Below are 14,750 nucleotides of genomic sequence, written 5' to 3' on the forward strand. Positions count from 1 at the left end.
TTATATGAAAAACTTCTTTTGGCCATATTTTCAAACTAGAGCCTAATCAACCTTCAAGTGGCCAAAAAGGGAGCCACTTCAAAAATAAAGGTAATTCAGTCTTTTATTCATAAAAAATAAATTAATTAATATATATACTTAAAGCAAACATATAAACAAAAAAAAAAAACAATTCATTATTCAAAAATATCGGGGTTTACAAATGAAAAACATTGTGTACATAAAAAAAATATCGCCACTTCGACAATTGAGTTATATATGCAATATCAATCAGAATTTGACGAATTTTCGGTAAGAATTTCAGAAATAAATGTTTCGAGTTTCATCATCGTTGGTTGGGTGCAACCGTGGTGCAATGGTTAGCATGCCCGCCTTGCATACACAAGGTCGTGGGTTCGATTCCTGCTTCAACCGAACACCAAAAAATTTTTCAGCGGTGGATTATCCCACCTCAGTAATGCTGGTGACATTTCTGAGGGTTTTCAAAGTTTCTCTAAGTGGTTTCACTGCAATGTGGAACGCCGTTCGGACTCGGCTATAAAAAGGAGGTCCCTTGTCATTGAGCTTAACATGGAATCGGGCAGCACTCAGTGATAAGAGAGAAGTTCACCAATGTGGTATCACAATGGACTGAATAGTCGAAGTGAGCCTGATACATCGGGCTGCCACCTAACCTAACAAAGCCAAAAATGTTACTCGAACTATAACGAAAAAGTTTTGAATTTAAATTGAAGGGAGGATACAAGTAGCTTATGAAAAGTCCAAAATCGTGACTTAAAAAGTCAATTTTCAATAATCGCAAAAATTAAAAATTTAATTTCCAAAATTCCAAAATGTCGTAAAATCGAAAAGTAAAAATGTCCAAATGTTGAAAAAGTCTACAAAAATGTTAATCGAACATTAACGAAAAAATTGTCTCAAGTTGAATAGAAATGAAAATGTGACGAAAAGTCGAAAATCATGACGTTAGTCGACTTTTCAATAATCTCACAAATCGGATTTGTATACCCTTCACCACTACTGTGGTACACTGTATAACAAATTGCATTCGTATGTAACGCAAAAAGGAACAGTCTGACACATGTTGTGTAGTATACCAATCGTCTTAGAATTGAATTCTGAGTCGATTTATCAATGTCCGCTTGTCTGTCCGTCTGTTCATGTATTTTTTGGTGCAAAGTACAGCTCGCAGTTTAAGTCCGATCATTCTCAAATTTTGCATAATGTCTTGAATCGGCTCAAAGACGATCCCTATTGATCGATTTAGATATTGCTGCCATATATATTTACCACCGATCTAGTCCTAATTCACGTGTTTATCAACCGATATTCTTAAAGTTTCGTACATCCGAATGTTTTGTGAGTCTCGTAAAACTTTCAAAATATCTACCAAATCGGTTCAGTTTTAGATATAGCTCCCATATATATTTCCCCCGATGCACTTATTGACCCCAGAGGCTGGAGTTTAATAGTGTCTTGCTTCAAATTTGGCGTAATGTGTACATTTGACAGTTTGATCAGGTGTACAAAATTTGTTTAAAATCGGTTCAGATTTAAATATAGCTCCCATATTTATCTTTCGCCCGATTTACACTCATATGACCACACAAGCCAAAGTTTTACTTCGATTTACGTGAAATTTTGTACAGATAGTACAATTAGCAACATTACTATGCACGCCAAAGTTGGTCGAAAACGATTCAGATTCAGATATAGCCTCCATATATATGATTCCCCAGATATACACCTAATAGTGCCCTGAGGCCGCAGTTTTGTCTTGGTTTGCTTCAAATTTTGCACAAAGCGTACAATTGATAGCATCGTCAAGTTTGCTAAATTTTATTGAAATCTGTTCAGATTTATATATAGCTCCCATATATATCTTTCACCCAATTAACACTCATATAACCACATAAGCCATAGTTTTAATCCGATGTAAGTGAAATTTTGCACAGATCGTAGAAGTAGAATTCTTGCTATGCATACTTAATGTGGTCGAAATAGGTTCAATATTAGTTGTAGCTCCTATATATGTATATATTTGGTCCGTTTTCTTCTCTTATAACCACAGAAGCCACATGGTTACTCAGATTTACGTGAAATATTGCAGAGATAGTGGAATTGACATTGACTTTGTATGTCAAATTTTGTTAAAATCGGATAAGATTTAGATATAGCTTCTTGATATTTGACATAGAGAGTAAATTTGGCATTCTATTTAAATGTGCCAACTTTGATCCAAATCAGCCCAGATTTAGATAGAGCCCCCATATATCCCTTTTATTCTTTCAATTTGGGCAAATATGGTCACTATAGTACCCACTTGTTACACACAATTGTAATGATGATTTGCCCATATTGTAGTCATACCAAACACACCCCAATAGCATACTTTTCACAGAATCGGTTAAAATTAAGTTAAGCCTCCTACTTTTGCAAATATTGCCCGTTTTGGCCAAATATTTCCCAAAAAACCCAAAATTCACCACTTATCTTGGCGATATCCAGCCAACTCCCTTGTAAAATCGCCACTACTAAGTCGGAAATATTTTAAAAATGTCGCAATTTTACCAACTCCTCTAATTAAAATGTATCTCCCGATTATTTCGTTGTAAGGATTTTAATTTTATTTTTTTTATTCTGAAGCCTATGGTTAGAATTTATTACTGTGTAATACACTATGTGGGCCACTCGTCCTTTGTATTATATTATTTGAATATATAAATAAAATAAAAATATATAAATCATAAATGTGCATTTGCTCTGTTCCAGGAGATTAGCCGGTTTAAATTTTAAGACTAGAGAAGAAGTGTAAAAATTTTATACAAATCGGTTCAAATTTACATATACAGGTTGATAAGTCCCCGGTCTGACACATAGATGGCGTCGCTAGTATTAAATGCATATTATTTTTATATAGTAGCACCTTCAAATTATTCGTGTCAAAATTTGACGTCTGTAAGTCAATTAGTTTGTGAGATAGAGCGTCTTTTGTGAAGTAACTTTTGTTATTGTGAAAAAATGGAAAAAAAGGAATTTCGTGTTTTGATAAAATACTGTTTTCTGAAGGGAAAAAATACGGTGGAAGCAAAAACTTGGCTTGATAATGACTTTCCGGACTCTACCCCAGAGAAATCAACAATAATTGGTTGGTATGCAAAATTCAAGCGTGGTGAAATGAGCACGGAAGAAGGTGAACGCAGTGGACGCCTGAAAGAGGTGGTTACCGACGAAAACATCAAAAAATCCACAAAATGATTTTGAATGACCGTAAAATGAAGTTGATCGAGATAGCAGAGGCCTTAAAGATATCAAAGGAACGTGTTGGTCATATCATTCATCAATATTTGGATATGCGGAAGCTCTGTGCAAAATGGGTGCCGCGCGAGCTCACATTTGACCAAAAACAACAAGGTGTTGATGATTCTGAGCGGTGTTTGCAGCTGTTAACTCGTAATACATCCGAGTTTTTCCGTCGATATGTGACAATGGATGAAACATGGCTCTATCACTACACTCCTGAGTCCAATCGACAGTCGGCTGAGCGGACAGCGACCGGTGAACCGTCTCCGAAGGTGGAAAGACTCAAAAGTCCGCTGGCAAAGTAATGGCCTCTGTTTTTTGGGATGCGCATGGAATAATTTTTATCGATTATCTTGAGAAGGGAAAAACCATCAACAGTGACTATTATATGGCGTTATTGGAGCGTTTGAAGGTCGAAATCGCGGCAAAATGGCCCCATATGAAGAAAAAAAAATAGTTGTTCCATTGAGAACGATGGCAAAAATTCAAGAATTGGGCTTCGAATTGCTTCCCCACCCACCGTATTCTCCATATCTGGCCCCCAGCGACTTTTTCTTGTTCTCAGACCTCAAAAGAATGCTCGCAGGGAAAAAATTTAGCTGCAATGAAGAGTTGATCGCTGAAACTGAAGCAAAACCGAAGGAGTACTACCAAACTGGTATCAAAAAATTGGAAGGTCGTTATAATCGTTGTATCGCTCTTGAAGGGAACTATGTTGAATAATAAAAACGAATTTTGACAAAAAAATGTGTTTTTCTTTGTTAGACCGGGGACTTATCAGCCAACCTGTTATATGTGTATGGGAATATAATCCTTCACCCAGAAAAAAGTGCCTTCGAAACTAAAGAAAAAAATGTTCATCAATATAGTTTATCCATTTTATTTCCATCAACGTAAATTTTTGTGAAAAATAAAAAAATTTACTCGTTTCAGTAAAAAAATCCTAAACTGTAAGCAGTTAGGAATAGTTCATTAACTAGAATAAGGCATGGAATTTTACTCATACTATTTTCTTCGCTGGGTATAAGAATTTACTACTGAAAAAGAAAATTTTATTCACCGATAACAAAGCATTCGTAAAAATAAAAAAAAAACCGAACTAAAACCAAGTTTCCTCAAAATTAGTAAAATTTCTTATAAAATGATAATTGCGACTTCCTTTATAATAGAAAGTTTTTCATACATACGAACAACACTTGGCATAGAAAAATATTTTAGTTCATTCGTACTAAGAAGTATGCAATCCTTTCAAAACTTAAGGAAACACACTTGTTAGAATATAGGAAATTTTCCTAAATTTCTATTGTCTACCTGTAATCGATACCTGTCATCGTAATCGATGTGTTTGCGCGTGGGTGTAATCGATATGTTTGCGCGTCGGTTGTTTTTTCTAGTTGGAATCGCGTTGTTTTGGTATACGGAGAGATTGTTAAAAAATAATATGGTAAAATAATATAATAAATAACAAATAAAATATATAAAATATTTGTTATTGTAAATTAGTGAGAAAATTTTTCGTTTTTAAAAATAAATCTATCAATGTTCGTGATAGTGTATAAAGGAAGAAAACACCAGCAGAATAACAACCCTTTCATTTGTCTTCATTTTGGAATCTTCAATTATCAGGTAATATTCAGTGACGCTAACCTTTTGGAACAAAAATGTTTTATGATTTTTTATATTTGTAGGTATTGAAATTGTAAAAGGAGGACAAAATCGTTAGGCAGCAACTTATTAAAAGTGAAAAGCACAAGAAGAAGAAAAAGTGCGTTTTACAGTTGATAATATCACACGGAAATTGGAAATAGTGGAATAATAAACTAATATTTCAAAGAGATTCGATGCTGTTGATTCTTAATAAATATATTCAATATATTAATATAACATGTCTTTTATTGAAGATAAAGTTGCTTATAGAAATAAATAAAATTGTATTTAAAAACGAAGATAAGCAGTTCTAATTATGAAGTAAAAATTTTACCACAAATGTGTAAGATTTGTCCAAATGAATGAAAAAATTTCAATAAAATCATTCCATATATGAATTCAAATTAGTTAAATTTTTTCATTCTGTAGTATAGTGGTACATAAATATAGGAAAATGTTAACTAATGTATGGAATACATTATTCCTAATTTCTACGAAAATCACATCGTTCAAACAAATAAAAATGGCTTTGGCGCTATACGAAGTTCAACTTTCTTCACAATGAGTTCATTTTAACTTAAAGAAGGGGTCACTTTTTTCTGGGTGTTTATATATAGCACCGAACAAATTTGAAAGCTTTGAGATGGTGTTGAAAATGTAGATCTAAAAAAAGGAGCAGGATATGATTTAATCAGCCCGTCCGACTTTAGGCTTTCTTTATTATTTTTTTTTTATTGTTTGTTTTGTATATTAATTATTTATATTTTTTTAGTAACCATACTAAAATATTGTTTTTTTTTTTTCTTCTTTTGCAGAAAACAATCCGTTCCGAATTTAAAGAATGTACCATTCTAACCATTGCCCATCGTTTGAATACTATTTTGGATTCAGATAAAGTTATTGTCTTGGACAAGGGTGAAATATCCGAATTCGATTCGCCCAACAATCTATTGAATAATCCTCAAAGCGCCTTCTACAGCATGGCTAAGGACGCAAATCTAGTGTAAACATTGTTTATGTCTTTTATTTAATTTAATTTTGTTTTGTTCTGTGTTAATTTATTTGACTAGAATCATGTATGCTAATAACACCAAGAACGAACGAAAACAAAAACAATTCCCTCTCCCTTCAGTCCTATCATCGTATATTACTCAAAACAGAAACCTCTTAAGAAAAATAAGAAACAAAAAACCCCAATACAAAAATACACTCACTTAAAGCATAAAGAAGCCAGTCAAAAATAGTCATTAAAACAGCAAACAATTGTAAATTTTCGAAATAATGGTCAATTTTTGATATACGAAATGAGAGCTTTTTTTAAACTGAAAACAGCTGATTTTTATTTATAAACTCTGCTGATTTAAATCGAACAAAAGTGATGGTTTCGTATACTAGAGATGGACTTTAGTTTTCACTACATTCGTTTTTTTGCAGTGCATTTTTTTCTTGCTATGCGTTTGAATGATTTTTAATTTCAATTCTCATTTTGCCTTGGAAAAAGTGTCTCATATTTTCTATATTCATTAATAGTTTTTTTTTTATTGTATTGAAAGAGTCTAGCAAATACAAATTTGACTACAGCAAATTTATACAAAAATTATATACAATGGAACAAAATAACTGCCTTCTTAATCTAAGTAGTACTTAAATAAATTTTTAAATGTATCGTTCACAGGCACATGATTTGTTTGCAATGGTTTTCTGGATTAATATGAAGTCCTCAAAATTTTGCTAACAAATCATTCCAATGGTAGTGGCTAAGAAAACTCTTTCAATACAATTATTTGCCATAAAAAAAATCATGCAATGCTCGAACATTTTTTTGCTTGATATTCTGTTTTTTCATAAATATTTTTGAAATATTCAAAGTATGGTTTCTTTATTTTCTTAATTTAATGATTTTCTTTTTTTCTTACATTTCAAAAAAAAATGCTCGAAGTTTTTTGCTTGCTATTCTGTTTTTTTATTTCCATAAAGATTTTTTTATTTAAATTAATGGTTTTCTTTTTCTCTTATTTTTCAAAAACCGAAAACAACCTAAAGTCGTAAACGTTTAACCAAGCAAAATTCTGAAAGTGAATTATAATCAAAACAAGATATAACTAAATGTAATTCAATCATCCTTCTGAGATATACACGAAACGAGTTACTTAAACAAAAATGTTTTTTTATAATTATAATAATAAATATATAATAGCTTAAAATGTTTGTAAATACTACCTCAATATCCTTGTCTTTGGTTAAAGGATATAAATGAAACAAGCAATGTGTTAAAACTGTAATAATTGGGACGTATCCCTTTGAAAGATTCTAATCAATATATTTAAGGCGAATGATGAAAAATGAGAGGGGGAGTAGCAGTACATTGCTCTAAAACTTTTTATAATAATTAATTTTAGGAAATTATATTTTCTTTTTTTATATATGTATATTGGCTTTTTCTTTGGGATATAGGATAAAAATTATTTTTTTTTTTTTTTTTGATTGTGTATTGGCAATACTAATGGGATAAAGGGGAAAATTACTTTTTTTGTTTTCATTAGAATTTACACTATGCAATATAAAATTTAATCTATTGATACTAAAGACTTTTTAAGCCTCACATGAATGGTAAGGTCCTTGTGGACTTTTTGCACTTTTATTCATGCATAAATCTGTCTTTTATATGATCTCTTGTATATGATTGTTTAGCACTTCCTATTCAGAGTTATGAAATAATAAAAAAAATACACAAGGACCTTACCACCCATCGGAGAGTTAATTAAGGGTGTAAGGCATCCGTTTTGGTTATGGAAAATTGGACAATTAAAAAGAATAATTGGAGACTCCCAATTTTTTTTTTTTAATTTGTTGCATAGTGTTATCTAGCCCTAATTGAGCTCGAGTTATATATAAATTCTTTCATACTATAAACATTTGGTGTTTACAATAAAAAATTATATAAATTGCAAAGTTAAAGAAATAATAAAATCAAATTACACCCTGATTCTATATAATATACGAAGATGAAGCGAGAAAAATTGACTTTGATTCTATCCCAATAAAGACACAGATTAGAAAATTATTTAAATTCAATTGCTTAAGATACAGACTATACAAGTCTTTTGAATTGAAATTGTTTTCAAGAATTACTGAAAGAACTTAGATTTTTTTAATACACAGAAAAAAAATCACGAACATTTTTCCAATTAAAGTCTTAATTGAGTTTAAAAAAAATATTAAATTAAAAATTTGATTCAACAAATTTTTTAATCAAAACAAAAATCAATCACAAAAATTATTAGTAGCAATTAATTTCTTAATTGACTTTCAATTAATTTTTTAATTGACTTTCAATTAATTTTTTTAATTGATACTATTATCTGTGATTGAAGACATTTCAATTAAAAATTAATTGGATCAATTAATTGATTGAAGACAACAAATATTTTTTTGTGTATACCAATTAAAGTCTTAATTGAGTTTTAAAAAATATTCAATTAAAAATTTAATAGATTCAAAAAATGTTTTAATTGATACAAAAACCAATCACAAAAATGAAAAGTATCAATTAATTTTTTAATTGATACTATTATTTCTGTGATTGAAGACATTTCAATTAAAAATTAATTGGAACAATTAATTGATTGAAGACAAAACCTCCTTTTTTGTGTGTGTACCGTGGGATTATACATCATTTTTTGCACTTGTATGGTACAAGCATTTCGCCCAAAATGCATATGTCTCTTATAAATATGTTTGTGCTTCCAAATGTTTGAAAATATTTCACAGAAAAAAAATTCACGAAAATTTTTCCAATTAAAATCTTAATTGAGTTTTAAAAAATATTCAATTAAAAATTTAATTGAATCAACAAATTTTTTAATTGAAATAAAAATCAATCACACAAATTAATAGTATCAATTAAATTTTTAATTGAATCAATTAATTTTTTAATTGAATGCCAATTAATTTTTTAATTGATACTATCATTTCTGTGATTGAAGACACTTCAATTAAAAAATTAATTGGATCAATTAATTTCGTGATTGAATCAGAAAAAAATGTTTGCGTGTTTGATTTCATGTTTGAAATTATAGCATTATTCCCTTAATGAGGTATTAAGGTGGGTATTAAGTTCGAGTTTAGTCACTAAAATCAAAAACAAATAAATAAATAACATCCAAAAAAGTATAAATAAATAAATAAATATAAAATTATACTTCTTTGATGCAAATTTTATTATAGCTTGATGGGTAATAGCCCAAAGCCACTTTCCATAAAGTATATATTCTTTAAAATTGATTATTAAAGAAAAGTTATCTTGAAAAATTGCGATTTTAGCGGCAAAACTCGAACTTAATACCCACTTTTAGATTCGAAATTTTTTTAAACCTGTACTTTTGCATATAAATCAATTTAACATTTTTCAGATGACTTAGATGTCGTTTTTATAATTTAAGCACAAATAAGGTTGACTCTTCAAAATGATAATACCAGCGAATGAAATGCTTGAAACCCACCTGAATTCAAAATCTTCCATCCCTACTTACAGATTTATCTCACGCCATATATTGATTAGATTCTTTTAGAAAAAAGGAGTTTATGTTTCCCTGCCTAAAAGTGTAAACTTTTTTTCTCTTCTATGTATAATGTATGTATATTAGTGTGGTTTTTAATAATGCAATTCAAAATAATGTAGCAAAAACATATAATCTATTATGATGTATAAAAATAAAACCAGTTAAATTGAGAATTTACTAATAGTAATTGAACTATATACTTAACAAAATATGTAACTTAATATTATTATATTTTTGGACCATCCATTTTATATACATATATGTTATGTTGTAAACATCAAAATAAATCTTATCGGCCTATAAAGAACACAAAACCTCGAGGAGACAAGCCCACATTTTTCTAAATTTTATTAACATTTTTTTTTTAGATTTTTTTTACAAAAATTTTTTCTCTTCTTTCATAAAAGTATTTAGCATATTATATATCTATATATTTTTACATAATTCAGTTTTATAGAGAAAACAAAAAAAAACTGAAAGAAAACCATCAACAATATCTGTTATTATTGTTGCTAAACAAAAACAAAGCCTTTGTGTTCAATGAACTATGAATTTAAAATATATTCTATTTTTACAAAATTACTCCCAAACAACATTTTCAAAGCACCTATAACTGAACACCAACTCCTGTAGTCAAAATAGCAAATATGTGAAAAAAAACGAAATGCAATTTAACAATTTTTCTAATAGAAATTTTAATAGTTCTTTTTTATTGCTATATAATGAAAATACTAAACAAACAAAAAATAAAAATCGCGTTTAATATTAACAAAATTCTATAAGAAAATATACTTTTTTGTAATACAAATTTTACAAACGAACAAAATAAAAAAAAAAAAAAAAACAAAAAACTAGAAAATTGTGTATTACTTAATAGACACATGTCTTTGGCAATAATGCTCACGTCCGGCTCAGCAGCACGATTTCCGCTCGAGCCAAAAATAATCTACCAAAATTTTGAGAAAATTATACAAAAAAAACTACCAAACAGAAAAATGTTATTTTGCAAAATTTTACTATTCTCAAAATTTTATTTATTTCTATAGAAAATGTTGTCAAACTTTTGTTTCTATAAAAAAATTTTCTCAAAATTTTATTTCTATAGGAAATTTTCTCAAAATTTTATTTCAATAGGAAATTTTGTCAAAATGTTATTTCTATAGAAAATTTTGTCAAAATTTTATTTCTATAGAAAATTTTGTCAAAATTTTATTTCTATAGAAAATTTTGTCAAAATTTTATTTCTATAGAAAATTTTGTCAAAATTTTATTTCTATAGAAAATTTTGTCAAAATTTTATTTCTATAGAAAATTTATTTAAGCATTGTTGTTTTTTGATTTCAGCTTAAAACCATGCATTGCCTAAACTACAATTGTAGCTTAACCAATGTACTATCATGCAAAACATTTTTTCGTGTGGTTCATTGTTGGGTTTAATGAACTGCCTGAATTTATTCTGATAATTGGTTGATAGTTTTTCTGCAAGTAGAGGATGCTGATGAGGAATGTGGTAATTCCGAAACGTGCGTCCATCCAACCATCTTGCAGTCTATAGGGCTTTGCCCAAATAAATTTGACAAACATTCTTTTTCTCTGTTGGCTACACTTGTAGTTCAGTCAATGCATGGTTTTAATCTGAAATCAAAAAACAACAACAAATTTTATTTCTATAGAAAATTTTTTCAAAATTTTATTTCTATAGAAAATTTTATCATAATTTCCTTTCTATAGAAAATTTTGTCAAAATTTTATTTCTCTAGAAAATTTTGCCAAAAGTTTATTTCTATAGAACATTTTGTAAAATCTTATTTCTATAGAAAGTTTTGTCAAAATTTTATTTCTATAGAAAATTTTGTCAAAATTTTATTTCTATAGAAAATTTTGTCAAAAGTTTATTTCTATAGAATGTTTTTGCAAAATTTTGTTTCTATAGAAAATTTTGTCAAAATTTTATTTCTATACAAAATTTTGTGAAATTTTTTTTTCTGTAGAAAATTTTGTCAAATGTTTATTTCTATAGAAAATTTTGTCGAAATTTTATTTCTATAGAAAATTTTGTCAAAATTTTATTTCTATAGAAAATTTTGTCAAAAATTTTATTTATATAGAAAATTTTGCCAAAATTTTATTTCTATAGCAAAGTTTGTCAAAATTTTATTTCTATAGAAAATTTTCTCAAAATTTTATTTCTACAGAAAATTTTGGCAAAATTTTTTTTCTATAGAAAATTTTGTCAAAAATTTTGTCAACATTTTATTTCTATAGAAAATTTTGTCAAAATTTTATTTCTATAGAAAATTTTGTCAAAATTTTATTACTAAGAAAATTTTTGTCAAAATTTTATTTTTAAGAAAGTTTTGTCAAAATTTTATTTCTAAGAAAATTTTGCAAAATTTATTTCTATAGATTTTTTTTTTAAGTTTGTTAAGTACCTCTTAGTTGGAGTGGAATATTTAGCAAAATCTACCAAAACAGCAAGAATTCTACCAATTTACCAAATAGTAGTGATCTACCATTTTTTGTAGAATTCTACCAATTGTGGCAACCGTGCCCCTGAGTCGATCTAGCCATGTCCGTCTGCCTGTGAACACATTTTTGTGATCAAAGTCTAGGTCGCAGTTTTGTCCAATCGACTTCAAATTTGGCACAAGAATGTGTTTTGGTTCAAATATAACCCTATTCGTTTTGGAAGAAATCGGTTCAGATTTACATTGGGAGCCACCGTGGTGCAATGGTTAGCATGCCCGCCTTGCATACACAAGGTCGTGGGTTCGATTCCCGCTTCGACCGAACACCAAAAATTTTTCAGCGATAGAAGTTTTTCAGCGATGACATTTCTGAGGGTTTCAAAGCTTCTCTAAGTGGTTTCACTGCAATGTGGAACGCCGTTCGGACTCGGCTATAAAAAGGAGGTCCCTTGTCATTGAGTTTAATATGGAATCGGGCAGCACTCAGTGATAAGAGAGAAGTTCACCAATGTGGTATCACAATGGACTGAATAGCCTAAGTGAGCCCATCGGGCTGCCACCTAACCTAACCTACATATAGGTCCCATATAAATGTTTCGCCCGATATGTGCTTATATGGCTAAAGAAGCCAGAATTTTTTCCTGATGTGCTTTAAATTTTGAAAAAACGTGTACAACAGATAGTGTCGTAAAGAGTGTCAAATTTGGTTGCAATCGGTTCAGATTTAGATATAGCTCCTATATAAAGGGTGACAAACATGTTACATGCACGGTTGAAAAAGACTGTTTTTCATATGTTTGGCTATAAACATTATATGTTTGGAACACAAATTTTTAAACACAATATTTTTGAGTGCAAGCATATAATGTTCATAAACTAGCATAACATGTTTGGGACATATATGTTAATATGTTAGAACATATTATGTTTGGGACATAAAATGTTTGTAAATATAATATGCTTGAATGCAAACATATATTAATTTAGAAATAGCCTATAAACATATATGTGTTTAGTAGCTTGGAGCGCTATTTAACAGGGAGCGATATTGAATTAAGTTGATGGTTGTTGCTTGTTATTACAAAATTAACATTTTATTTTTCCTTGGGCAATTGATCAGCTACTTCTTTGATCCTTACAAACTGTGTGGTCCGCTGTTCGAATCCCCGTCCGGCAAAAGGTAAAATTAAAATAAAATAAAAAATCATAAAATTGAATAATTTCTTCTACAATGTTTGTATTACAGAAAAAGGTGCTAAGAACTAAAAAATCTCGTGGAAGTGAGAAAGATGTCGGGGAATATACAATTGGTCAGAAACAAAATTTTGAGCATTCAGGTCGAAAACCTATGTTGTTAGCACCTATATTACCTGTTTATTTTCATAATTCATTATGATTGTAAATATATAAATAAATAAATAAAATTTTGAGCACAATATTGTTTGGGAGAATTTTTTTAAGCATATAATATTTTTGGGTGCAAAATGCTTCCAAACATATTATATGGTCACATAATAACATATTGTTTTTTGGAAGATAACATTATTGAATTTGGATGCAAAAATACAAAATGTTTGGAACTTAGACTACCCAAACATATATTGTTTAGACCAATATGCTTTCAAACATATTATATATTGGTAGAGATCAAACATATAAATGTGTGGGCAATACCCAAAAATGTATATGCTTGAAGCAAAATATGTTTGGGAGTATATGTTACAGAAGCGATTTTTTGTGAAGGTGTGGTCACCATACAAAAATAACATTTTGCTCTTGAAACATGTTTGAGGTGATCATATTCCTTCTCTGCGTGTAATGGCGATATCAATTGGCCGCCAAGATCATGTGATTTGACACCGTTGGACTTTTTTCTTTGGGGTTATTTGAAAGAAAAGGTGTACGTCGATATGACAGCAACAATTCAAGAGCTAAAGGATGAGATAATTCGGCACATTAACTGCATAGAACCTCCCTTATGCCTCAGCCATAAGCGTAGGAAGGCCTCTGGGGAGGGGGCTTAGACCCCCCAGAAAAAATGTAGCCCCCCCAGAATTTGAAAACCTATTTACGATTTTACATTTTTATAAAAATTAAACAAGTATATACAACCGCACAAAGTTCCGCTAAAGACTTTCATGCACAATCGAATTACTTGGGTTGTGGTAGCAGTTGCCGATGGCAATGTTTGAAATCTGATATTTATGAAATAGAGCTGTGATTGAACTTATGGTTTAGTTGAATAACTAACAGCCTGTTTCTGTATGTCGAACGAGTTCAATCGATCGACTGAAATGCATAGAAACAGCTGTTTTTTGGTTATAAATTCAGGTGTTTGTTTCCATTTTAGTCGATCCACAGAGCTCATTCGACATACAGAAACAGGCTGTAAAGCTCCTTTATTATATTGTTTAGTCTGGTTTAGTCATCTTAATTAAAAAATAGTAATTGGTATTAAAACTATTCTTTCATACATTAATATCTTAATAATGCTGCAAAAAACCGTGAAAATGTTCTTTTTGGGTCCGGAAGTGGTGCAAAATTGGCGGAGAAGCGATGAATGTGATAGGAACTCGTCATAGAACGAATGTCCACCGTTTCAACAGCCGTTGCAATAAATTTGCATCACTTCTTACGGTGTGATCCGAATTCAGAGTTTTGAATGTGAATTAAAAAATTGTGTGATATTTTCCCAAATAAATAATTTTTATTTATTCGTTTTTTATTTGATTTTTGGTCGACCTTTTGTTAGAATTATATAAATATTTAT

At 29.7% G+C, this 14,750-nt stretch overlaps 1 protein-coding gene across 13 annotated transcripts in view; it reads left to right on the top strand.

Annotated features, from left to right (window-relative positions):
* The window catches only part of MRP (Multidrug-Resistance like Protein 1), a 130,386-nt gene extending 120,509 nt beyond the window's left edge, over window positions 1-9,877 (top strand). For 7 of the 13 annotated variants that reach the window (XM_075296375.1, XM_075296372.1, XM_075296371.1 and 4 more), the window contains exons 15-16: window positions 5,766-5,953; window positions 6,994-9,877. In XM_075296375.1, the coding sequence (XP_075152490.1) occupies window positions 5,766-5,953; window positions 6,994-7,036 (231 nt within the window). In that variant the 3' untranslated portion in view covers window positions 7,037-9,877. Of the gene's footprint in view, window positions 1-5,765 lie in introns of all 13 variants that reach the window. The other 6 variants (XM_075296380.1, XM_075296378.1, XM_075296377.1 and 3 more) reach the window with 1 other exon arrangement.
* The last annotated feature ends 4,873 nt before the right edge of the window (window positions 9,878-14,750 follow it).

The sequence above is a fragment of the Haematobia irritans genome, chromosome 2, assembly GCF_050003625.1.
Source record: "Haematobia irritans isolate KBUSLIRL chromosome 2, ASM5000362v1, whole genome shotgun sequence".
Classification (NCBI taxonomy): domain Eukaryota; kingdom Metazoa; phylum Arthropoda; class Insecta; order Diptera; family Muscidae; genus Haematobia; species Haematobia irritans.